This window comes from Homarus americanus, unplaced genomic scaffold, assembly GCF_018991925.1.
Source record: "Homarus americanus isolate GMGI-L3 unplaced genomic scaffold, GMGI_Hamer_2.0 scaffold39075, whole genome shotgun sequence".
Classification (NCBI taxonomy): Eukaryota; Metazoa; Arthropoda; class Malacostraca; order Decapoda; family Nephropidae; genus Homarus; species Homarus americanus.
The window spans coordinates 367,958-395,163 of NW_024745219.1; the positions used below are offsets into that span (position 1 = coordinate 367,958).

The window sequence follows — 27,206 nt, forward strand, 5'->3', positions numbered from 1 at the left end:
ATTATATGTTCAAAGTCCGTGTGTTATATGGACTAAAAATGAAATATATATATATATATATATATATATATATATATATATATATATATATATATATATATATATATATATATATATATATATATATATATATATATATATATATATATGTGTGTGTGTATTAGCCCACCCGGGCATAGATCACTGACCCACATTGGGGCCTGGGGGTCTAAAATATAATAAAAATTATAATAATAATAATAATTCATAGGTCTAGGTCGTGTTTCTCACTTTTGATCTTTTTTTCATTCTTGTATTTCTTTACTGTATTATTATTTTATTATTACAGTATTATTGTTATTATTATTAATTTTATTATTATATTTTATTATTATTATTATTTTTATCATTGTAATCGTTATTATTTTATTTTGGTGTATAATTATTAAAAATTTTATTTACTATGAATAATTATTATTATAATTATTATTACTATTACATTTTTGCCCCCCAGGCCCCGATGTGGGTTTTTAGAGCTTTTCAGTTTTCGGATAAAGGGTTGTCAACCTGTAATAATAATAAAATATAATAATAAAATTAATAATAATAATAATAATAATAATAATAATAATAAAACTGTAATAATAAAATAATTATAATAATAATACAGTAAAGAAATACAAGAATGAAAAAAAGATCGAAAGTGAGAAACACGACCTAGACCTATGAATTATTATTATTATTATTAATATAATTTTTATTATATTTTCGCCCCCCAGGCCCCAATATGGGTGATCTATCTATGCCCGGGTGGCTAATACACATTTAAAAAAAAAAAAAAATTCACCTCTGGTCCCAAATTTGTCAACCTATATATATATATATATATATATATATATATATATATATATATATATATATATATATATATATATATATATATATATATATATATATATATATATATATATATATATATATATATATATATATATATATATATATATATATATATATATATATATATATATATATATATATATATATATGCACACAGTATACTATTTTCTATAAAAATGTCATTGAATTTCTGAATTTGTAATGTATGTATTTCATGAGGCAAAGGGAGGCTCGGGAACATAACTCCCGTATTTTATCTTATGGGGAAAATTTATTCCGTTAACGTTGCGGTTTTCAGGAACGGAACCACGACGTTAAACGAGGACTTACTGTACTACCACAGTGTACTTGTATGAACTAAGACTATTTTTTTTTAAGTACAGTACTATTCTAAAATTTTTAATTAGCCTCAGTCTCATAGGTTTCTAAGGGTCTCAGTTTCAGAAGGCAGGTCTGTCTCAGACTTACAGTAATGCTATTGCTCTGATTACAGGATTTCCATAAAAAAAAAAAATAATAATAAATACCATTTATATTTGTTTAATTTTTTTAGAGCTTAAAAAAATAAACACTCACAAGAACATGTCATGAGTTACAAGCAATATTCTATGTCATACAAAATACTGTACAAATATTTGTTTGACAGTGAAAACATACTAAACAATTGAAGATTTGTTGGACAATATGCTGTTGAAATAACAGCAAAGTATTCCTACACCTAGTTCAACAGTACAGTTTTGGAAATTATGATAAAATATATATACTGTACACTTAAGGAGCAAAGGTAAATGAAACAAACCCAGTTCCAATGAAGCATTACTCTATCCCTCCAGTATAAGCAATATCAATGAATATACAGGGTATTCATAAAAATGACTATACCCCAAAGAGACAGAGATAAAGAATATACTGTACCATTATATCATGTAAATTTAATGCTACTGGTACAGTATAAGACTCAATCTTTTCCATAATATACAGTATGTTCAAGTGAAAATAAATAGCATTCAAGATCAATTTAAATATAAACTTACACATTACAGGCTTATCATAGTACTGTATTACATATTGTCCCTAACGGAATGGGTACAATCAGGAACTTAAGAAATGAGAAGACATAAAGTCCTGTAGAGCCCTGAGACAAGCGTAGTGTTCTGTGTAACCTCCAGCATTGGCCTGAGGAGAGGCTCTCCGGACATGGTTTAAATAACCACCCTCTTCAAGTTCATCCCATGCAGGAGCAGGCAGGGAAGATGCAAGTTTCGGGGACTCATACTGGTACACCTCTTCCTGTGAGAGAAGAAAAAAAAGGGGAGGGGGAAGTAAATTTCAACATACAGTATCCCTCAAAAGAAATACTGGATCCAGCATAAGAGTAGGAAGGCAAAACAGTGGGTGAATATCTTAGAAAATTAAGATTTATAAAGCTATCACTAATTCATTCCATGTGAGAAAGGCATGAGTTTTAGGGCTCATAATGATACAGTCCATTTGGGGGAAGAAATGGACAATCATTTTCAGAAATGTCACTTTATGGCTTGTGAGACTGCTTGAGTAGCCTTGTGAGATTCAACCAATAAATGCAAGTAAGAGCCCATTAATGTTTAATAGAACACAAAAGTGTTGATATAGCAAGTCCCTGCTCTAACAAGTGATGTGTTCTGATAGCTGTTGCAATATAACTGACTGTAATGCTAATCGACTTTAAACTTAACATCTATATGTACAGCTCAAGTTTAAAAATAAGTACGGTACTTAGTTTATGCAATACAGGGTACTTAAAAGGACGTTTATTATGATGCACAAAAATACTAATATACAGTAAATTTTAAAGGTTAAAACAACTTCAAGAGTGTAATGATGTTATTGCCCCTGAGGACATATTCCTGACCTTGACATTCTCCCTAGCAAAAATGCTCTACATCACATTCCTCCACCAACTTCTCCACAGGCCACCACATACTGTACTATGGAGACAAAGTCAAGCATAATTCACTTTTGCACACTTTGATGTACTTACTGCCACACTAGCACTTGACTCGTTAACACAAAAATGCTTGCAGATTTTACCTACCTAATTTACCTAATGGCCACGATTGTTCTTGATAGTCTTGTCCAGGGGCATTTTAAAGCCCAGTACTGTTCTCACTTCCACAGCTTGTACTGGTAGACTTTATTGTACTTCTCAACACAGTAGATGGTAAACACTGTACTTCCTTTCCACTTTGGCAGGCCATTGACAAATATTTCATCATCCAAAAAACTCCTGTTAGCATTCTGATGACGAAAATATTGTCGCTGATGTCAAAAACTAGCCAATAATCTAATTATCACTTTATTTTCATGGTTCAAGTCTTAAAATGCATGCCATTATCTTCCCATTTTCACCATACAACTGTGGTGAATGTGAAGTGTTGGGATAACCTCCCTGTGGGCCTGCAAGCTTCAGTGTCCCAAGGATTTACAGTGCACAGATGATACACGCTCCTTCGAAATATTCACTTGTATTTTCATATGTTGGTGTTAGATTCAACTTCGTTGTACAATAGTATTGTTGAGTAATCGTTTGTGCAGAAATACACATTTAAAAATATGAAATGATCGAAAATAATGGTGGTGGCAGTATGTGCCCAGTGGGGCTCTGAAAGTGTTAAATTTGCCCTGTATGACACCTTGAAGTTGTGTCCTCCTGTGTTGGTGGTGCGTGACATCATGAAAAATTTATCTGGGTTTACATCTTCCAACCCTTTCAAGATTTTTAATATCTCTATGAGATTCATCCTATCATATCTGTCTGAAGAGTTGTCAGTCTTAAATCCCTCAGTCTACTTGAATAATCAAGATCATTTTGTTCAGGAATAATCTTAGTCTCTCTGTGTTGTACCTTTTCTAGGGATGTTATGTCTTTCTGGAGATAAGGTCTCCATGCCTGCATACAGTAGTCCAGATGGGAATGTATGAGAGACTTCCAAAGTTGAAGGAGCCGTTTCTTATCTTTGTATTTGGATGTATAACTTATTATTCCAAAATTTGGGATGGCTTTTCTTCACTGCTGTTCCCACTTGTTGCACCGCTTTCAATGAATGGTCTATCACGATGTCTAGATCTTTTTCCTTATCAAAAGTATCCAAGAAAGTGATATTCACATAATAGTTGTGATTAGGGTAATGTTCAACGTCCAGAGTACAGTATTATATTTTGCTATGTTAAAAAGAATCTGTATAGCTTGTGCTATACAGTAGTTTCACCATTTGCAAGATGATCAGCCAATTCTACTTTCTGTTCAAGTGACATTACTTCCCTTGCCCTCTTTGGAGTAGCACTGCTCACATTACTAGATTTGTGCTTTGAGGTTATACTTTAGAAGAAGAAAAAAAAAATGTAAATACAGGCAGTCCTCAATTTATGAAAGTTTGGTTTACAAAAATTTTCAGAAAAAAAAATTTTGTCCCATGATTTGATTTGTGAATGAAAAAATTGAAGTTACAAAAAAAAAAAAAATTGTAATTTTTTCCTAAGTACGGTACAGCATAATGAAAATATGCTGAAATAATTTTTGTTTTGCCAGCAATATCCTTACTTATTTCACTCACTTAATTCATTATTCTCTTACACTTACAATGTTATTAAGTCTACAAAAAAAGCTTTCAATGTGTCATCATTCTCCTACAATCACTATATAACTGACTCCTCAAACTCACTGGGGACAAGTAGACTCATCTCTACCTACACAGTCACTAAGCCAGTTGCCTGATTGTTCCCTTTCTCCTTATTAAAATTCTCATGTAATATGTGGAAAATTAAATAAAAGAAACTGTACACTCAAACCTCGCTAATTCAACTTCCTCGGGGGTCTACTCCATTCAAATTACCCATATAATACAGATTGGCTGATATCTTTTAATTTGTCTGGAATTGTAACAGTTGTCCAAATTAGTGAGATTTAAGTTTGAACACAAGATGCGTGGATTTTTCAATTCCACCAAAACATTTTATGGGCCAATCACTCATGGCACAGCCCCATTTCCTCATCCAACAGTAACTACCTAACTAAAGACAAAGAAGGCAGCCTTCAGTGCTGGAAAGAGCACTACCAGCATCCAGAGCTGACCCACCTCAGCTACCCTCCATCCTTGGATGAGGTTGCTACTGCCATCAAACAGATGAAGAATAACAAAACCTCAGGACTGCTGGAATCCCAGCTGAGGGGTACAAAGCAGGAGGACCTCTGCTTACCAGCTGTCTCCACTCTCTTCTGGAGGGAGTGGCTACATGCACACACACATGTACAGTACGGGTAAAAAAAATAATTGTCCTAAGGGCAAACACATAAAGGGAATATACATTTCTTTGCACACGAGTAAAAATACCCCCCCCCCACCCCCCAGTCAGCAAATGATATTCGCAGTTTTCCAGAAAATGCACCCCTCGGAAATATTTTCCAAATCCCAAAGATATTACTGTGTAGCGCATTCCTTTCCAAGTGGTTTAGCATCAGCCTTGAAAATCCAACGTTGCCACGATCTCTGAATAGGCCGGGAGACATATCACACTCTGCATTTATTTTACACCACTTTATTTTGTTATTTCCACCTTTTTTTTTTAATGAGGCTCATGATTATATAATACTGGATAGGTAGGTGAATAGAAAATGGAAATAATTTTTTTTTATTTACTTATATGTGTGGCAATTCTAAATGGAATGTGAATATCAGAGATATGCCTCTGCTGCACAACAACCATGCCATGGTGAGTTTCAGACATCACTTACATAAAATAACTTATATTTACATAATTTTACACTTATTTTACTAATTATCGTACTCAAATATGTAGATATTATTTACTGAGGCAATGTTTAAGAGTTGGCACTTGACATATGCTATCGGTAAGGCGCAAATTTATATGGTACAGTTTTACCACATACATATATACAGGTACACCACCGATTTTCCAGGAACTGATGGTCCGGCACCTCCTTTAGTCCGAACAGAAATTACGAGAGGGCAGTTAACTTCCCTCCCTCCCACCAACCCAGCCAGGGTGAAGGTAGTTTTAGGCTTAAAGTTTTTATCTTATAAAATGGCACAGACCAAACTTAGCAGAATATAACTAGCATTGCTGGAATCCTTGTGAGATAGTGATTAATTTGAGTGGAAATAACTCATAGTTTGTACAAGAGATAAGAACTTTAGTACTTTAGTGTAGAACACATGAGTACAAAGTGTGTACAGTAATGTGTTGCTCAAAATTATGGCTTTTCAAATTTAATTTACATTTAACATTTATTTAATTTAAGCTTCTCGCAGTCCATGGTGCTTTAGAGACATGGGAGGTGTATTGTTGAATTATAATTACCTGACCTCGGTTGGTCTGGCAAAATGGATAATCCGGCAAGGGTTTGGAGCCAAGGGTGCCGGAAAATCGGTGGTGTAGCTGTACAGTCTCTCCTCCACTTACGACAGGGTTCCAGACCGACGACCAGGTCGTAATTAAAAAATGCGAAAATAGTAGGCTCTCATATTTTGACACCTATTTAGACAGTAAAAACCTCGCAAAATTGAAATAGTCCAAATTTAAATACAACTTCCTATGGAGAAAATTAATTTGAGCCTGGTACTTTCGATGTTTGGCTAAATTTTGCCTTATTTACCCTACTTTTTTGGCGAATTACTACCTGTAATAAAGCAATATCCTAATAAAACAACAAAAATAACACAGATAAAGTTAAATAAAAGCTAAAAACAACACAGAAAAAGTTCTTATGTTCTACAGCTTCAGCTAGAGTTGAATCTGATGACTTGGAAACTTCGTCATCCGAGTAAAAACACACACAGCAACATTGGCTGTCCTAATGTTTTCAACTTTACCGCCACTGGTGAGTAGAATTTTTTTTTAAATTCAGAAACATTAATTAAAACATATATGAGCAGTAAATAAGTGTTGCTTTCATATTCTTATGTAGAGTAATGACTAGAGCCCGGATGTTTAGGCAAAATGCCATAAAATGCCTTTTTTGCCTTTTTTAGGGAATTGCGAGTGATAATGCCTATTCTACTAAATAATAGCCTATTGTGTTTTTTTGCACACATTTCCACAAAGTAACTCCAAACACGAAATTAAAGTTTCGGAACACCATAAAACTTAGCAAACCACACCCATAAAACTTGGCAACACCGCTTTTGTCGGCACGAGACGTATATGAGTCGACGCACTGCCTCAGTACAGTACTAGGCTAACAGCAGACATGACTGCTGAGGGCAGTGCTCTAAAAAAGTAAAAATGCCCAAAGTTAGTGCACCATCTGGCAAGAAGCTGAATGATCTTGTTCGGGAGATGGGATGTGACGTTTTTTCCACTGATGGATCAGTGCTATTTTGCAAAGTCTGTGAAAAAGAAGTGAATTTTGATAAAAAGTACTTCGCTTCGCAGCATGTGCAGACTGCTAAACATCAAACTGCTGCTCAGAAAACAAAACCAGGAAGCCAGCAAACGAGTCTGCTGACTACATTCAGTGCATCCTCCAGCAGCAAGTCTACCTTTTCATTAGATCTGTGTAAAGCCTTTGTTGATGCTGATATTCCGTTGTGAAGCTGGAGAACAAGTCTCTGAAGTTATTCTTGGAAAAATACACAAAACAGCAAATCCTGAGCGAGTCTACTTTAAGGAAGAATTAGTTATGGAACTTATGTACTTAATTTATATTTCTAGTTTTATTTCTATAATTGCTCTGGGAATAAATGCCTTTTTAATGCCTATTTTGCCACTTTATTTTGCCTTTTTGCCTGCCTATTTTGAAGTTTTTTAGTGCCTAAACATCCGGGCCCTAGTAATGACAATATATTTTCACATGTGCGCACTTACATACGCAGTCTCAATTTTTTCCTTTACCATTAATGGTTAGCTACTTCTAGTGTTCCATTTATTAACATTAAATAACATTACTTAAAACAACCATAATAATTATTTTACATTAATTTTACTACAGCTACAATCAGGGTCTTATTTTCTTCAGTTTTAGATGTAGAACCAGTCAGTCACTGGTTTGGTAAACATTAACGAAAACAATGCCGTCTCGTCTCCTCGTGTGTTTTAATATTCTACATATTATTAATGAATTGTATTGTTCATTTTGCACGCATAAACATCAATTCAATCAAAAAGACATTCAGTAATAAACAATAATGAATCTTTTGTATATAAGAGAAATGATGCTGTTTAAACAATTGTGCACGTCTGAACGTTGGCGGGCCGCTCAAACCCGTCAAAATTTGAGTTTCCGACGTCGAAATTAGAAATTGTGTAGTGTTTTTTTGTGTCCAAATAAAAAATGTTGAATTAAAAACTCGCGAAATTTGAGAACCTACTGCACATAGAAATTCTAAAATGAAATACAGTACAGTAAAAGTAATCAATAATGAAAAATGAATAAAGTGTTACTGTGCACTTACCTTTAATGTAGTCAGCTGAATGCACACGGGGGCTTAATAATTTTTTAATTAAACATGGAGACTATATTAATTGGATGAAGCAGAGAAGGAGACAGGGCTGGGTGGGTCATCAATCTCACTTTCTTCAGACACGCTAACATACTTGCTTGTTGAAGGTAGTGGATCTTCTTTAGGGAGTGAAGAGGCAGCAGTGGTGGTGGCGTGAGGAGACAACAGTGGGGGGACTTCCTAAAATATATTTAGATTGCACAGTTTGCCTTTTCTTTTCATTGTAAATCTCCCTGTAGCAAGCAAGTGCATCTTGGATCATTCTGTCAACTTTTGCAAAACGCTCAACATTTTGATCCATTTCGTCAAACATTTGCATCCCCTTATTAATAGTAGCAAATGCCTCTGCCATTTGTGTCACTGAAAACTTTTTTGGGGTGCAGGTTCTTCTTCTACGTTTTGTCTCTCTTCTTCCTCTGCAATTTTCTGTGCATCCAGTTCAATGAAATCCTCGTTACTTAGCTCTTCTGCTACACTTTCAACCAACTGCTCAACATCTTCATTATCAATTTCTAACTCCAGCTGTTTACCCAACTCCACTATCTTGTAACTAATCTCAGAAATAGCTTCATCCTCATTAAATCCTTTGAAACTGTGCACATATCTTTTCAGGAACTTCTTCCTCATTCCATTCATGCACTGACCTGTAACCTCATCCCATGCTGCAGCTATGATCTTTAAAATTTCAAAATTTGTAGTCCTTCCAAAACTCTCTGAGCGTTTTCTCACCTTCAATAGCAGCAACAGCCTGAGCGAAGGTCGTACGTAAATAATACGCTTTAAAAGCAGCAATAGCACCAGGTGGAATGTAGACTACCTTAACATCAGGGTGCAGGTCGTCCAGGTGTTGTGGGTGTCCCAGAGCATTATCTAAAATTAATAAAATCTTGAATGCAACCCCTTGTTGCAGACAATACTCCTTGGCTCGTAGAATGAAACAACTCAGGAACCAATCCTCAAACAGTGCTAGAGCCATCCATGCTTTCTTATTACTGCGATAAAACACTGGCAGTGTGTGCTTGCTGACATTTTTAAAAGCTCTTGGGTTCTCTGAATGATATATCATGAAAGGTTTTACCTTGAAACCAGCTACATTCCCCCGAACAGAAGAAATACACTCTGCCATGTTCGAAGAGTGATACGGTATATATAATTTGTACTAAAAGTTAAAAGTCCTGCTATAAAAGTAGAGATAAGGTTATTTTTCTAGAAACAGGGCCGCCATTTGCAATGATGTCACCAGTTTCCCAGCAGACGACGCTCTCTATCAAACTCACAGCTGCAGTCACAGGTAGTACAAAGGTGTCCCCTTTAGACCCCAAATGCCACGTTCAGATAAGTTTTAAAGTTTTTTTTTATGGTCTAATCATGGACATTTTGTAAGTGAAGAAATGTGTCATGAAGCGCTGCTTCAAACATAGGTTGGATGGACATTTGTGCGATAGGGGTTGGGTGTAAATGGGACTGCCCAGTATGGACCAAATAGGCCTGCTGCAGTTTCCTCCATTCTTAGGTTCTTATGGACATGAAAAACTCCCATGGTCACACCAGCTCAGCTGTCATGTATTCTTTACTTGGTAGACTTTTTTTTTTCCCAGTGCATTTACAAAGAATATCAGTACTAGATGGAGATATGAGTCAATTTAGAAGTACTGTACTGCAATGACATTGTCTGGACTTTGTTTTGAGAATGCCTGATGCTAGGTAAACATGAGAACATAGTGTTGTTATTGTTTTGATGATTCACTAATGAACCACTGGAACATAACTTCATTTATATTAATTAATGGGTAAAATTTTACTTTAACATCCATAAGTATTTGGATGCTTAGATTCGAGATAGGCTACATTGGGTCAATTTAAAGTTTTGGTCATCCCTGTACTTAGGCATGCAGACTATGTTTTTTTGGCTGATGGTTTGCAAAGCGTTATGAACGATTTAGACCTTCATTTCTATCGTAAATCACTAGTTTTGAGTAACTACCACCCTTCCTTACCGATGCATGTTGAGCTAACCTTATAACTCATCATAACCTAACCTAACATATGACCTGTATTTTCTTAAGAAATCGAAAAATGTTTTGCGACATAAATCCCGTATAGATAATTTGTCTTATTGTTTAAAGTACTTAATCCCATAGTTAGAATCTTAAGGTTCCCCAGATGACCAAAACCAAAATAATATCAATATTGTTTGGAATGTTTATACAATGAAATTTGTAGTAGGGGCAGCTAATATTCATTGAATTAGTTAATGTGCTTAGTAATATTTAAATCAATATAGCATTACTGTGTTGCACAGTAAAGCACAATTCATTATCTAATACAGTAATATTTATTTACAGAGCCAAGAAGGTTGGACAACTACTTCCAGGGTTCATCAAGGCAGATGAATGAAATTTACCAAAAGTAGATGTCTTTATGATAGTAGAGCATTATCAAGAACTCGACCATCCAGCTTTGAAGCACGTCAAATTACATCTGTCATCTCAAGCCCATTCCCTGGCCATGGTCATCCCTAGTTCTTCCAAAACATTAAATATAGACATCAGTGACAAAAACTTACATTTTCCAGACATGAAATAGAGAACAGTGATGAAAACTTCCATGTTGGAGTTATTGGTCTTTTGCATCATTTTTGGCACCAGCAAGTAAATACACACGATGATACTTCAGCAATAATTTATTTTAACCTAAAAATAAGGTATGCCTGTACGTATATAACAACATTGTATATGGCCACAAGTCCTGTATTAATTTTCTGCTGGTAACAACACATACACCACAGCTGGCTGGGCAGCTTGCGCCAACCAGTGACGTCACAACCAATCACAGAGCTTTTCACAGTCATGCGAATTTTTAGCAACTTTAATCCGTATTTTTTTTTTTGCCTAATTTATTTTAAAATATCATTACCAAAGTGAATTTAAGTGTTTTATTTACCCATTGACCTGCCATCTTACAAAAAAAATCCGACCATCAACTCGTCCATAAAGTGAATCAAGCAATTAAGCCAGTGGGTCTCATACGAAGACATTCAGTTACCATGATAGCTCATGCTTCATAAAACTCTTCAAAAGTAAGGTGCTTCCCCATGTGAAGTCCTGTCACCCTGTCTGGTACCCAAAATTTGCTAGAGATTTTCATTGTCAGTTAGTGAAAACATCCAAAGGAGGGCCATCAGAATGGTGCCTGCACTATGGCACCTCAGTTACCCCAAGCTTATACTGTAGGTAAGCAAGGGGTGACTTAATAGAAGTTTATAAACACCTCAGAGGACATTTCAGAGTTGAGTCTTCATACCTGGAAGCACTGGTGGATGCCCATCCCACGAGAGGTCACAAGTTAAGGTTGAAGAATCTACAAGTTCAGAAAATTGTCGGGACAAACTATTTCAGAGTGAGAACAATCTGCCAGAGAGTATTGTAATGGCACTGAGTGTGAACTCATTCAAGACCAGACTTGACCAACACTGGTGCAAGTACAGATACATTCTGGAACCAGTACATGCCCAGTACTTGCCAACAGTGTGTAACAGAGACATGAATGACCACCCAAGCAGCTAACAGGCTGATCAGTGGGGAAGGGGATAAAGTAAAGTAAAGTATGACTGAAATTAGACATTTTAAGGCATTTGGTTACTGGCCGAACATTTAACCTGGGAAAGTGCACTGTTCTTAATGTAAGAACAGTGCTGAGAAGGTTTGAAATTACATTAGCTATTCAACACCCCTTTCTGCACTGATTATTAAAACAGGTAAGAATCTGGCTGGAAAAAAGATGAAATAGATACTTGGAGTTTGGACGGAAGACTAAAATAAAAGGAAAATGAGCCTTAGCAATGCTCCGGTCAAGAATAAGGAACAGAAGGTCTACAACAGCGGTGTCAAACTCAAAGCCTTTCGAGGGCCAATTCTTATTTTAGTTACCCTCTTCAGAGCCAACACAAGTGTTATACACTATCATATTTGCAGGATTGAAGTTTACAGATTCACACATGCCTTACCTGGCTTACCAGGAATACCTCATTTGGGTTTGTCTGAGATTAATAAAGAAACTGGTAGATAGGTAGATAAATGTTTTATAATGTGCAAAAAAAAAAGAAAGGAGGGAAAAAGAAACAAAATATGAACCTGGACTGAACCCATACACTGGCGAAGCCTAGCGCAAGGCGGTGGTTAGCGGGTTTGACGCAACCGTCATGTGTACAAAGTTTCCCTACAAATCTTATATATAATTTCATTTCAAAGGATTGACTGCACATCAATTCTACATATACTTAGTCATAGGTATAGATAACTGAGTGAGTAAAAAGCGAAGTATAACTCACGATTTCTCCAAAGAAGCGGAGAGGGTCCAACAACGCACACCAGTTCTCATCTGTTTAGCCTAGTATTGCAACGTTTGGCTACTGCCTTTGTTCAGATGCCAGTAATGGCTGAGGCTTCATTTTTTATTTCTTTAATAATTTCGATTTATAAGCATTTTCCCTTTACAACAGTGTTATTACTAGCAATATAAATTAACAATATAAATTCAATTATTGCTACAATGATGTCAAGACCATTTTGGAAATTACTGACTCATTCATATCTGCATTTTTTCCTTCATATCTATTTCTATCATAATTTCACGGGCAGATAAATTTTACTGTCATCCCGCGGGCCACACCTGACCATCCCAAGGACCACATTTGGCCCACGGGCCATGAGTTTGACACCCCTGGTCTACAAGCACGTTAGTGAAGAGGATGGAGCAACAGAGAAGGCCCCTCACAACACCATCTGTGAGGGAATTACTACACCACGTACATGATGCCCCTCATAACACCATCTGTGAGGGAATTACTACAGTCAACTCTCGCTTTACGCGGTCCCACATTACACGTTTCCACGTTTACGCGGTACCCTGCCGAAACCGGAATGCTCACTTTCCGCGGCGCGTGTACCCCCTTTACGCGGAGAGTGGCGCGAGCGGGGTGCGCACAAGGTCGCCCAGTCATCAAAACATTACCGAGTTCTTCACCCGCCACCCACCACAGCGATAGTGATAATGAGAGTGAGGATATGGACTTATATGGACTTTGAGGGGTTTGACAAAGAGGCCCTGCAAGCCTCTGTGGTGGATAGTGATACAATTGATACAAGTGATACAGGTGAGGGCCAATAATCTGCCCTCTGCCTCGGAACCAACCCCTCATCCCCGTGTGCCCAGCCATCTTTTCTACTAATGTAAGAGTTAAAAAACCTAATATTATTGATATTTCTCTTAATTATTAATTGTGTGTGCATACCATCATAAAATTAAGAAGTTATTTTTACTACAACGTAGGTATTGTGTCTGAAAAAGTGGAGTTTGGGGGTCGGCCAGGTCTCTATTTCAATAAATCCCATATGTTATGTTGTTCACTTTACGCGTTTCTCACTTTACGCGGGCCGCCGTGGGTTGAATTAACCGCATAAAGTGAGGGTTCACTGTACACCACGTCAGGTCCCTCATAACGCCATCTGTGAGGGAATTACTACACCACGTGACGCCCCTCATAACACCACCTGTGAGGGAATTACTACACCACGTTAAGCCCCTCATAACACCAACTGTGAGGGAATTACTACACCACGTCAGGTCCCTCATAACACCATCTGTGAGGGAATTACTACACCACGTGATGCCCCTCATAACACCACCTGTGAGGGAATTACTACACCATGTCAAGCCCCTCATAACACCAACTGTGAAGGAATTACTACACCACGTGATGCCCCTCATAACACCATCTGTGAGGGAGTTACTGCACTACTTGTCTGCTGTTCAACACCTCAGCGCACATAATCTACATGACCTCCACTGAAAACATTAATCTGTATGTTCACTGTTTGTTCCTTTTCCTTTCTCTAATGAAAGCTTTTGTTAAACCAACAATGTATGTAATAAGTCATTTATGTCCAATGTATATTTTCAGCCTTCGGGCTGCAGAACTTTTTCAATAAACCGTTAATTATTATCATTATTATTATTAAAACCTTCAAAACCTCAAATGTTTGTGGAAAGCAGACTAGTGCCAACCTCGTGGTTGCTTCTAAGTTCCTTGAAGAGGTGCAAGCTTTGATCTAGAGTTCTAGACAGAGGGGTTTAGCCTTTAGCAAGTATTTAATGCTGATGAAAGCAACTGGCATCCAGATTTAAAGCAGCCAAGGAGAGACACATGTTCCTACTACTTGGCAAACCTGTGGCCAATTTCACTGTGAAGATGCTGTTGTCTACCAGTCCATGCACCATTCGAGTGCTAATAGGAGTCAGCAAGAACTTGCTACCTGTGCATTAGGATGCTAACAAGAGAGCATGGGTGACTGGTCAAGTATATGAAGACTGGTTCATGAAGCATTTTCTTGTGGATGCAGTGATATTGCAGAGCATCTCTATTTTTCACATTTAATCTATTATTTGCTTTATGGAAATTCCCTTATGCAAACATTTAATCAAGGAATGCATCCAGTGTATATAGTGAGGATCTATTGTAACTGTGAATAAATGACTGTGAAGTGAAAACCTCCACTGCCAACAACATGAAACTCCACTTATTATTATAATATCCACGAGGAATGCTGAGCTGTAACAACTGCTTGTGGGTGCTGTACGTAAATGTGAAGGTTTTGATCTGGTTCCCTGGTTTATGTCAGGAGTATCTACATAAAAAGGGCTGGTTTAGAGATTTTACCAATTTACCTCTTGACTTTCTGCCTTTTGATGCAACCACTAAGCAAGGGTTGAATGGTGCTTCAGAAACATTGATTTGTATGGGTAAGTGATTCTTTATATACCCTTGCACAGATAACCTCCAAAACAAAGTAGCCTCTATCAGGTGGTGTTCTGACATGTGGCCATAAAAGCTTGATATATGGAGCTAGAAATAACATGCACTTAATTGTCTATGAACTTGACATTTCAACTGCAAATAGTGTTATGAATTTTGAGTAAAAACTATTTTAATTATCCTTACCTTTATGAGCTGAACAGGAGCAATACCCATCCCTGCAAAACCTATCTTGACTCCAGAGGAGAACTCTTTAACCTTAAGAGTGGTCTGAGCAAGGGCTAACTCCAGTTCTTTCTTCTTCTGATTTTCTCGCTGCTGTTCTTCTTTGAGGCGCTCAGCATGGGATTGTACAATAAGAGATGCATCTCCCTCAGAGGCCATCAAGTCCTAAAGCAAATAATTGACTGGTAAGTTATAATAATGTTACAATTTCACACCTGCTGGTATTTCTACTGGGAAAGCAGTAACTAGACTCTAATTTTAGAGTAAAAATGCCTTGAATTACATAACAAAGACACTGAATTTCTAAAGCATGACAAGTTTATAAGAATTTACAAGACATCAATGACATTTTTAATCAAATAAAATATTTACACTTACCACATATACAGTACTGTACCCTCATGCAACATGAACAGGTGAATATTTTTTTCTTCTATAACCCAACTTAAGGTTGATGTAGTACTGTGTTAGCAAATGGGAGAAGATAAGAGACAGTGAAATGTAGAAGACAGGCAGGGATATTGATAAGGAAAAGCTAAAGATTTGGATGAGTGCTTATAGCTACAGCAGATTAAAAAATAATACATAAAGATGGTTTGGCTGTGTGGATCTGAACTGAGGATCCAATCAGTTCCACAAACATGTGAAATTGGAGTCATGTTATCAAAGCAGTTTTGAATTTATTTAAATTTGTGTGAATAGTTAGTAATTTTAGACACATAATAACTAATATACATTTTGTATCACTTGGAAATGGTATTACTGTACTGTACTTTTATAAGAGAAGTCTTGTTTCGTTCACGGGATAATTTTGATCGTAACTCCTCCTCTCGTTGTGCTTTCTGTCTTTCTAATCCCCTCAATACTTCAGCATCCAAGTGTCTTTCTAACTCCTCCTGCTCACGACTCCTGGAAAGTTGAAGATATATATATAACCCCCTGATTATGAATATCTATTGATACTCCCATATTTTATGTTATTAGAAGTAATTAACTGATGTATGAAATCCCATTTTATGGCCACGGAAACAAGCAAGAGACCTTCAAGAGGTATAACTGTTAAGTATCTAGAGGACCAATAGGAAGTTCTGGTCACTCTTGATAACATTTCATTTGCTTGAACCCTCTTAGACAATGTGGAGAGATTCCAACCCATTTTCATTTAAGATTTCACAGAAAGAAAATTAGGAAGTAAGATTTCTTGCTCATTCCCTCAACCATCAATTGTAGAACTAAAAAACCTGTACCTGAGATTTTTAATGGCTTAATTTATAATGGTATAATAAACAGTGGCAGAAGCATTATTCCACAAATTATTGCTAGTTCTTTAACAACAGCTACTCATCCTACTACACTTGCAACCTCTAAAGGTATCCTGAGATTTTTTATTTAAACAGCTGTTTACATGGGGATCACTGACAAGGTTCTAGCCTAATCACACAATAACTGGTTTAAAGAACAATTCTGATAAAAACTATCTTTTCTGAAAAACCTTCCATGGGAATGTTAAAATAAATTGTCATACAGTACAGTATACATAGTTCAAGAAATTGGATTAAGCAGCTGCCTTTGTTGACTCGTGACTCAAGAGATTATGACCTGAAGCTCTCAATAATTCCTTATCATTCAGTCATCAACCAAAGAAAATAGGGTTACTTAGTAATGATGGGCACTCTTTGCATACTACAATTGGAAGGAATGAGGGCACATTTTCAGCCATCTAATAGGATTTCAGGTTTTAATCCTCAATTATGATTATGGGACATTGGGGAATGAGACCTGGTATATAACACCAGCTATTAATAATAATGTAGTGGCAAATAATCACTGATTCCTACCCAAGAGGAACTTATACTGTTAAAAGTCTGTTTGGTAAGTCCTCATCAGAAATTTTTCAGATGAATATATTTAGTTGAAAATCATGGTTAATTGATTAAATAGCCTGCATTTTGTTGTAAGAGTTGCTGCTTCATACCTTGAGCACCCGTGTTCTACCTAGCTGATAATTATTACCTGTATTGTAGAACCTCAACATAAGGTGAGAGTGGGACTGAGAATTATCATGCATTATGGAATGATGTTGTATTGTTCTATGTACTGGGAATTTCATTTGAAAAATATAGATTTGGGGACTGTTATTCTTAAAGATTCATCACTATCACTTATTCACAAATTAATCTAAGTCACTAATATTTGAGGGTTTCCTCTAGAATTAGTGGGTATAATAAACAATTCTCCTAGTCCAGGCATGGTTAAAAAAAGGGGGATTTCTAGATCAATACTCCATTTCTATATCTTACCTTTTTGTGTAATTTTTTCTAATATCATTTTTGTGAAGCCGTTCGTAATTTTCGATTTTCTTTTCCATCTCGGTACGATTTATGTCATTCGTTATATTATATACAATTTCTTCTATTTCCTCCAGATACTTGTTCCATTCTTCCACAGTCAGGAAATCCTCTTCATTCATGTTATAAATCTTCATTACCTAAGATACAAGAAAAGGTAAAAGTGTCACAAGTAATTCAATAATAGATATGCCATTCCTACATAATATTTTTTGTTTTTTTTGCATTAAAATTGAAGCCATCTATTAACTAAAAACAGTGATGTTCCAAGAAAAGGCAATGCAAAATTAAATTTTTATATAAAAATTAAAAAGAAATTGTACAAGATTGTGTTATCACATCCAAACGACAAAAATCTATTTTAATTGTACCAAGTCAGGGACTGTACAGACCCTTGAAACTGAGTCTCGGAAAACCAGAGGTTCTCAACAACCATACAGTTTCTTCCCTGGGTCAGGTTAAATTTTCTTCCCTTGCTAAGTCAAGTTTTGCTTCCACACACTCGTTCTCATGAGAGAACAAGTATGGGTAGCTTAAATTACCTAAAATCCGTGGTTTAATTTGACCAATAACAATTTCAAAAGCTATGTAAAAACAATAATGAATATCTTCTTAATAAAAAAATATATAGGTAATCAAGGTATTGGGCTATCTAATAATCAAACAATAATTATTCATTAACTCTACTTCTCACAAATGTTGTGATTGACTAGATTAAAAATACGGAGCTGTGGAATGAAGTTAAAAAATTTCATTGACTCTTTTTAAATCTGGGCTAGCTGCAACTACAAAAATTGAAATTTGCATCAGTCAAATTTGAGGTCTGGATCCGGCCGTGCTGTATATCACAAACACTAAAGCATAAATACAAAACATTATAACATCTACCTAAAACATACCTTTCTTCTTATATCAATCTCTTTCTCTACTAATGGATCTTCAAACACCTGGACTCGAAACTTTGATCGTTTGAGCACAATGTCACATTCTGGACATTGTCCAGATTCTGTAATAAAAATTTAATCATTATAAATGTACACTGTAAAACCATAATTACCATACATTAATAAAATTAGTTGCCATACAGTAAACCCCCAATATAACGGACACTGTCTATCGTGGGCCTTGGGTTTGACGGTCACACGTACAACAAAAATTAACAATTAATTCTGAAATCCTGTTTTCTAGTAGAGCCTGTAGCCTCTGGCTCACATAATACAAAGGGAACTAGGATATACCATCCCTTCTCCATTTATGCAAGCCTGTGTGATTTATCAAGCCCTTGGGTATACTAATCACCTCTCCTTCCTCACCACATTGCCCTATTACTTAGGGTGACTTATGTCTTCTGGGAACTTATAGACCTATCTTAAGTGAGCTAAGTCCATCCTATCGGCACACTCCATGCCAAGGCATACCTCCATCAGTTAAAATTCAGGACCTATACAGGGGGTCTCAGGGTTACGAACAGGTTCTGTTCCTGAGGACGTTCTTAAGTCGGATTTGTACGCAAGTCGGAACACATACTATGTGCATACCGTACTTACAGAACAATGTTTAAAATCCCACTGTATCATAGCCTAAGTCCTTATATACATCTAAAATTACTTAAGAGAAAAGAAGAAATAGAATGACAAAATACTGTAAATTTAAAGTTTAACCCGGTTCGTATCAGGGGGCATTCGTAAGTCGGGGACTCCCTGTATACCGTATCCCATATACTTCAGATCCAATTGACTGATCATTTGCACAAAAAAGGAGGGTATCTGAGCTGCTTGGCTAAGGGTTTCACAAGAAAACAGGATCAATCATTTTCAGTTATACCCCAAAGGCAGGCAGCTCTCATAATCAAAAGCTAGATAGACAAAGATGATTAAGAAATGCTATGAAATTTCCAAGGATGAGACAGATGTGTGCTCATGGAACAGTTGGCCATGTTAATGGCTCTCATGGCCACGTTTCAATTTCCAGACAGTTTAAAGATCTTGTTCTGGATTATTTAACAGATGATCCATGGAATTCCAGCTCCTCTTAAACAATTCTGTGGTTCAGTAAGTTAGGTCTTAAAGCATGCAAACCAAATCCATTCATACACTACACTACAATGATCAAAATTTAACATAGGTACATATCTTCAATGGAGAAGATTAAGTTGAAATCATCCCCCCACTCATGAACCAGTGATATAGCATACCATATTACTGTATACAGGGTATAGAGAAGGGAATCCACAAGGTCTCCATTCTGCAACCAACAATTTCCTGAGGAAAATATACCTTTCTTAATATTTAATAGTTTTTATTGAGTGCACAGATTAATTGATATTAAGTGCCTAAAAACCTTCATATTATTAAAGCACAGACATACATGCCAGTCAAAAACAAGAAAAACTCCAGTTGGAGTAACAACAGGCCTAAAATTACCCTACATCCATTCATTATCATCACTGCCATTTTCCACACTTGTGTGGGTTAGCTATGTTTGCCTGATGGCAGCTGCACGGTCTATTGAATTATTCATCTAACCTTTTTTTTCTAATAAAGTATAAGAACTTGTCCATGAAATTACAGTATTGTACTGCCAATGAATAGCCAATATCCAGAAGAATTTTTTTTTTAGTCTATTGCAAACAAATCCCAAGGAAATGAATCCAATAAAAGGATTAATCTAAAAACAGAATATGATACCATTTCTTGAGAAAAAGCATTGCTCTGATATTCAATATTCAAATGGGCATGACAGAAAAGCTCTGACATACCATCACATACATCTTAATAACCTACTCCAAAGTGATTATGCCACTTCATTTGCATAAATCATAGATATTTTCCATTAAATCAGAGGAAGAAAAAGGCAAAAAATTCCCTTTAAATAATGACTGTGGATGCTTTGCATTCATCAGTACTGTTTTACAGCCATTTTCCATGCTTGTGTGGGTTAGCCACGATTACCAGGATGGCAGCTCACCATGCCACTCAATCTCCTGCAGTCTCTGTTATCAGCTTCTTATATCTGAGGTTACTTCTTACAATCTTTCCCCATATAATTCTTGAACTAACCATGGCTCTCTTCCTCTCCACATTCTCATGCATCTCCTGACCCAATTTATCTCCACCATTCTCTACACATGCTTGCATCACTTCACTCTACTTTTAACCAAGACCTCACCAATACTCTCAAGACCCAACCGCTCTCTTACCAGTAGCTCTGTCTTTCAGTGTCACATTACACATCCACCTTACCATTCTCATTTCTTGTCTTTTTCTTAAGAAATTTTATAATTTTATGCATTTTTTTACATCCTTATCTTTCCCTGCTAACATAAATAGTCTAAATAAAAATCTCAATGTCATTTAAGGGTTAAATAACTGTAAACACTGTCCTAGTTCTGGATGCATCACCCTCACATGCCTATGTCAGCATTTCAGCTGCTCCCAATGCTACTAAAAATACTGTACAAAATTGTAACTCCTGGGTTTTTGCTCATACAGTACTGTATACCAAAGCTAAAGTACAGTCAGTTCTCCTATAATGCATGTTTTAATAATGCAAATTGGTTTATAAAGTGACAAATGTATTGGGGAATACATATTTTAGAATGCAGATGTGAATTGGGTATAAGACGAGTATATATAACTATGTCACGCAAGTAGAAATAAACGGTTATACAACTTCCTCAGCGTAACGACACAAGGTGAGATGCTGGTGAATACTTCTAGATGATGCCTACGGCAGCAATTTGTTAATGAAAATCCCATTTGGTAATGGATGAAAATGATTTTGTATTAACCCTAAATAAATTAATGGATAAACTTAGAGGTGGGCAGTGATAATTTCACTGCCCTGTATGACTGAATTATTACCTATCCAACGTAAAAAAAAAAAAAGATCTACACTTCAGTTTTACTGTACTGTATAAAGGTAAGGTATTTGGGTAATTACTGTTTATCTTAAAATAAAATTAAAATATTTTGCTGTACTGAATGCTAAAAGATTAGGCATCAAAACACTCAATTTGGATGAATCTCAAGGGGATCTGGTATGACAGGAAAAGCAAACCAAACTTGGGAACCCTAGTTTCATTACCCCACGCGGGTCATTCTTCGCCTCAGATACTTGCCAGATAGGTCTGTATCCTAACCTAATGCGAGCAGAGACAACATTATGTCTGTGGACCTTAAGTCATGTTAACGATACTTGTGTGGATAAGGAAGAAAGTGATCATAGTGTTGGATGGATATATTTCCAGCCCGTTCACTAGGTAGTAGGCAGCTACCAAACAGGGAGGTACTACTGCCTGGGAAGATATTGGAAGCATAATGTGTTGTCTAATGATAGACCCTGCTGCCATATGGCATCACGAAAATTGTGACCAAGTCCCAGGTTGCTGATCTGATTTTCTGCCTCATTTACACACAATTGCAGGGTCTCAATTGTTTCTCTTACCATTGACAACACAACATACATATATCGTTTCTCACTTTTAATCTTTTTTTCATTTTGTATTTACAGTTCTTTATTATTAAAATTATTATTATTATTACAGTTACTGTATTATTATCATCATTATTTTATTTTTGTTTGTTTTATCATAAATTTTATTTATTATGAATTATTATGACTATTATTTATTATTATTATTATTACTGTATTATTATTATTATCATTATTACAGGTATTATTATTACATTTTCGCCCTCCAGGCCCTGATGTGGGTTAGTAACCTGTCTCCGGGTGGGCTAATCCCTTAAAAAAGAAAAAAAAAAAAAATCCCTGCAATCAATTGTAGGAAGAGCGGCTAAACGCATTCTCTATCGGTAGGTCATGCTGGGCTTATATCTGGGCCTAAGAAATCCTGATTGGACAGCCATAATTTTGAGAATCAGTTATTGATTAATCTCAAAAAATAAACATGTGTAATGCTATGTGTCTTATTTTTATCTTTAGTTATCTTCTTTTTTTTTACTATGGATTTATTTTAATATTTGCAAGTTAATAAATTTTTTGTTACTTTTTATTTTCAGTACCTGAATACTTTATGAATGAGATATTTTTTACTTCTACTTGAGTACATTGATCTTTGAATACTTTTACTTCTACTTGAGTACATTAATCTTTGGGTACTTTACTTCAACCTGAGTAACATTTTGCCAATGTAACAGCACTTTTACTTGGTAACACAGTCCAGTACTGTACCGTACTTTTTACAACTCTGATTATGATACAGTAGATTAATAATGTATTATCTGAGAGAGATCCCGGTTTGAGGATAAGAAATTTCTTTTAACTGTAGAGCACATTCAGTTTTCCTATAACATGGTAGTTGTGTTCCTGAAGAACTTTGCATTATAGTAACCACCGAATCAATGGGAATTAAGGGGTTAGTGAATAGAAGGTTCAAGAACAGCAACATGACTGATTGACAATTTTTCTTAACAATTTGTTATATTATTGTTAATTTTATGTATTATTTTACTAGAACTGTGCTTTAGTTTGATAATATCATTCATTGATAGAATAAAAACATGAAAAGGAGGAAAATGCTTGTAACGGTGTGTTAGTCTACATTGCTAAGTGATAGAAAACATCGTCGTGAAAGAGGGTGAAGAGAGAAAATTATAAAACTAGTGGATTGAGATTTGCTTAACAGCTTTTAATGATAAATTATATTTAAATCAAAATATTTCTAACCATAAGTAATGTAAGTAAACTTATATAAATGTTGTGAGAAAATAATATAGGGTAAAGCACATTCAGTGATAATAGAGTAGACCCTTGCCATTCGTGAGGGATAGGTTCCAAGAAATGGAGCGAATTGGAAAACCACGAATAGCAACTTATACTACCTTTGTGCACTACTGTATACCTATACCAAACAACTGACCAGCCATGAAAGAATACATCCCCTCTTTTAACTTATCTAATAATAAAACTTTCTTTGTCAGGGTCATCACTGACTTCTGTCTTTTACATTTCACTCCATTAGCACTGACACTAAGCCGTCTTTTAGGGGCCATTTCATACAGAAACACTAAACTTTTGAGAGTACAACACAAGAGGCTGTGTCGGGTGAATCGTTGTGCTGCAGGAAAAGGCCTGCAAACTAGCCACCATCTGCTTACTGCGAATCGCAAACCCGCGAATGGCAAGGGTCTACTGTATTTAAAACTGTTCCCTAATTAGGAAAAACAATTAATTTCTTACCTTTTATAAAATACATTCGTACACACGAATCACACAGAGGATGTCCACACACATTGACCATCAGTTTCATCTGTGGATTCCGATACTTTGTGCCTCTACACACAGGACACTGGATCTCATAAGATTTATCATAGTAGTCCCCCATTTTTATATCTGGAAAATATCAAATTCAATATAACCTTTTTCTTCCTCTTAAAGCACAGAGTATTGTAATGTATGGTTAGAGGAAAAAATGTAACCTTATATGAGCTCCAAGTAGATTAACCTGAATAACTTCAGTTAGCCAATCCATTCACATTCACAAACAATAAGTGTGAAGAAAAAATTTGAAAAGATAAAATAAAATAAATTATAAGTTATATATTAATGTACTCTTACAGAGTGAGGAGGAAAGAAGAAAGCTTACTTGATGGCAAGCAGACCTTTTAAAAGTACTGTACCACCAGTGGGATGCTGCAGCTAAATACAATGGGTTAGGTTAGGTTAGGTCAATAATTACAAAATTATTTACCATAAATATGGCAGCGTCAAATCTCCTCGCAACCATTGTACTGAACCGCTCATAAGATATAAGGGAGTGAATCCAGGCTTGTCAATATGTACTATAAACGGCAAATGTGGAGATGGTTATCACCAGAAGAAATTTATAAGGCATTATTATCGTTTCAGTCATGCAGCAAATTTAGGTTAGGTTGAAATTATGTTTCTCGGGTGACTTTTAATGTTTTGATTGATTCTGACCTTCACAAAATAGGTGCATGAGCAAAACGATACTTTATCATTTATAAAATTGGTTAATTTTTCTCAGAGATGTCGTTTGGATGATAGTAAGTAATATAAATGTAGGTTAAGTCAGGTTTTGTGCATTGTCATTTTCATTACCTTAAGTAGTGGATATTTTGCCGTGACCGGCTAAGTTCCTACTAATGTTATTTTACCAAAAGTGCGCTTTGACTGACTAAGTACTCTGTTTAATATGAAGAGGGATCCACTCCCAGGCTAGGAAGTTAGGTAAGGTTAGGTAGGTTTCTTTGGTTGGTTAGGTCAGGTTTATTATGTTCTAGTAAATGTCACTGCTTTTATAATAATAAGTTTCCATGCACAACAGAAATAAGGTTAGGTATGTTTACATCTACACAACGATCGACTTACAGCAAAATAAATGCCGTGACGGTCAAATATAGTTCTCGCGTTGTTCACCGGTAATGGACAATTAGCCATCAGAGCACACTCACGGTAAAATGGCGTTAGTAGGAACTTATCGGTCACGGCAAAATATCCACTGCCTTATCGACCTAACTGTATTCAAGAACAGTCATGGGGTGTACGATGACCTTCTTGCCCTGATCTTGTTTCAGTTATACCACCTTTTTGAAGCTCTGGAAAGATCTCAAAGTATCGATATTTTGAGTACAGTACTAGCTAATAATTCCCACCAGGAAACTTGCTTCGAGACTCTTCCAAAGTTTCGAAAAGTGCAGAGTTCCATGTGTTAAAGGCGATATTGCTGAAAAAAGATCAGGGCAAGAAGGTCATCGTAAATGGCGTCGTACACCCCATGACTGTTCTTGATAGTGTCATGCAAACAACACCTCCAGAAATTTTGGTGCAATTCCATAAGTTCCTTCTGGTGAAAACCATCCCCTCCACCTTTACCAAATTGATTTATTCACTTTTTTTTCCAGCGCCCTCAATCCATTACAACATAGTACTAAGTAAATAAGTATACTTGTTTAAGAGAACAACTTCATAAACAATATGAGCAAACAACCTTTTCTTAAATATATATACTAACTGTTGTCAAACTATAGACACAAGTCTTGTGGTAGGAGGTAGTCACCAGAGACCCTTCATGTGTTGTTGTGGTTCACTCCTGCTGGACTACACACCTAACACTATATGAGGAACTGCAACATATACGGACTTAAACATAGATTAATAATGATAGTAATAAAGATAAGAAAAATAAGGATAATTTAATATTATTATTATTACTCATTCGCTTTTCTTGTTTCTAATTGAAATAATGCTACAATATGTGATCTGCTGCAACTTTCCTTGCATTTTCAGTGCTTGCTTTGATAACTGCTTCCCCCTCCAGACTAATTTAGTAAAAAGTATGTCTGTCTCCAAGCCCGATATCACAAGTAAAATCAGGGAAATGATAAAAGAAAAACACAAACTATAGAGAAATTTGCAAAAAGATCCATAACTTTCGATGTTGCTTACCGAAGTGTCCGAAAGAGTACACAAGCAGTTAGAAATGTCAAACGTACTTATTATACAAATAATCTACAGTCAGCACCAGGCAACTTTTACTTTTTACTTTTATCCTCTTCACATTGATCGGCTCGTTAGCCGCTTGGACGATCGGGCACGACTGTGTTACACACTGTTAGCAAGTACTGGGCATACACTGGCTCCTGGATGTATCTGAACCTGCTCCAGTTCTTGTCAAGTCTGGTCTTGAAAGAGCTCACACTCTCTGGCAGATTGTTACTAGAGTTCACAACTCTCACTCCGAAAAAGTTACCCCTCACAGTTTTCTGGGCTTGCGGCTTCTTCAGCCTTGAGCTTTGGCCCCTTGTGGGGCGAGCGTCCGCCAGCTCCAGGTAAGGGCACTCGACTGAGTAGTGCTCTTTGAGATGTTTATACACCTCAATTAGATCCCTCCTTGCCCGTCTGTAGTATAAGCTAGGCAATTTTAGGCGCTCTAGTGGATTTCTCCCCTACAAACGCTGTTTGTCGCTGAGTAGCCGATCCCGCGAATTCCCCAGTGTATGCCTCGTGGTCTAGGTCAACCAGCGCCGCCCACGGAGCAGGGGTCAACTATCTACCCACGCCTACCTCCGCTATAAAAGACCTGACCTCGTGGTGACCGCTCTTCTTCTAGCTACAGCCGCAGCAAGCTACACCACCTCCTCCGCCGCTGCCTGGCGGCCCTCGCTCCCGTCGGCGAGCATGGCGACCCACAAGCTGTCCTCCTCTGAGCACCCTCACCAACCAGCTCTCTCTACATCACGCTTGTAACCACGCTGCCACTTCCCAGCACCAAGCTGCATTGTACATCCAATACAACATGTATACAGAGAGCACATTGTGAGTTTCCTTTCTCCTTCCCATCCTGAGTGTGAACCAAACATCCCATACCCCACAAATCGTGACCCCCGGAGATTCGCACTCACACAGGATGGAGGAGAAACAGATCACTCTCCCAGTCTTCAAGCAACATGGAAG

General features: G+C 36.5%; 1 protein-coding gene across 1 annotated transcript; it reads right to left on the reverse strand.

The window, feature by feature from the left end:
- Positions 1-1,398: 1,398 nt before the first annotated feature.
- On the reverse strand, positions 1,399-25,851 carry LOC121878597 (CDK-activating kinase assembly factor MAT1-like). Its single transcript, XM_042384934.1, has 7 exons — positions 25,765-25,851; positions 23,970-24,122; positions 18,665-18,771; positions 17,718-17,905; positions 16,191-16,326; positions 15,379-15,582; positions 1,399-2,169 (listed from the first exon to the last, which is right to left on the reverse strand). Exons 2-7 carry the CDS (start codon positions 24,112-24,114, stop codon positions 1,972-1,974), a joined length of 978 nt encoding a protein of 325 aa, XP_042240868.1. The 5' UTR covers positions 24,115-24,122; positions 25,765-25,851; the 3' UTR covers positions 1,399-1,971.
- Positions 25,852-27,206: the final 1,355 nt, after the last annotated feature.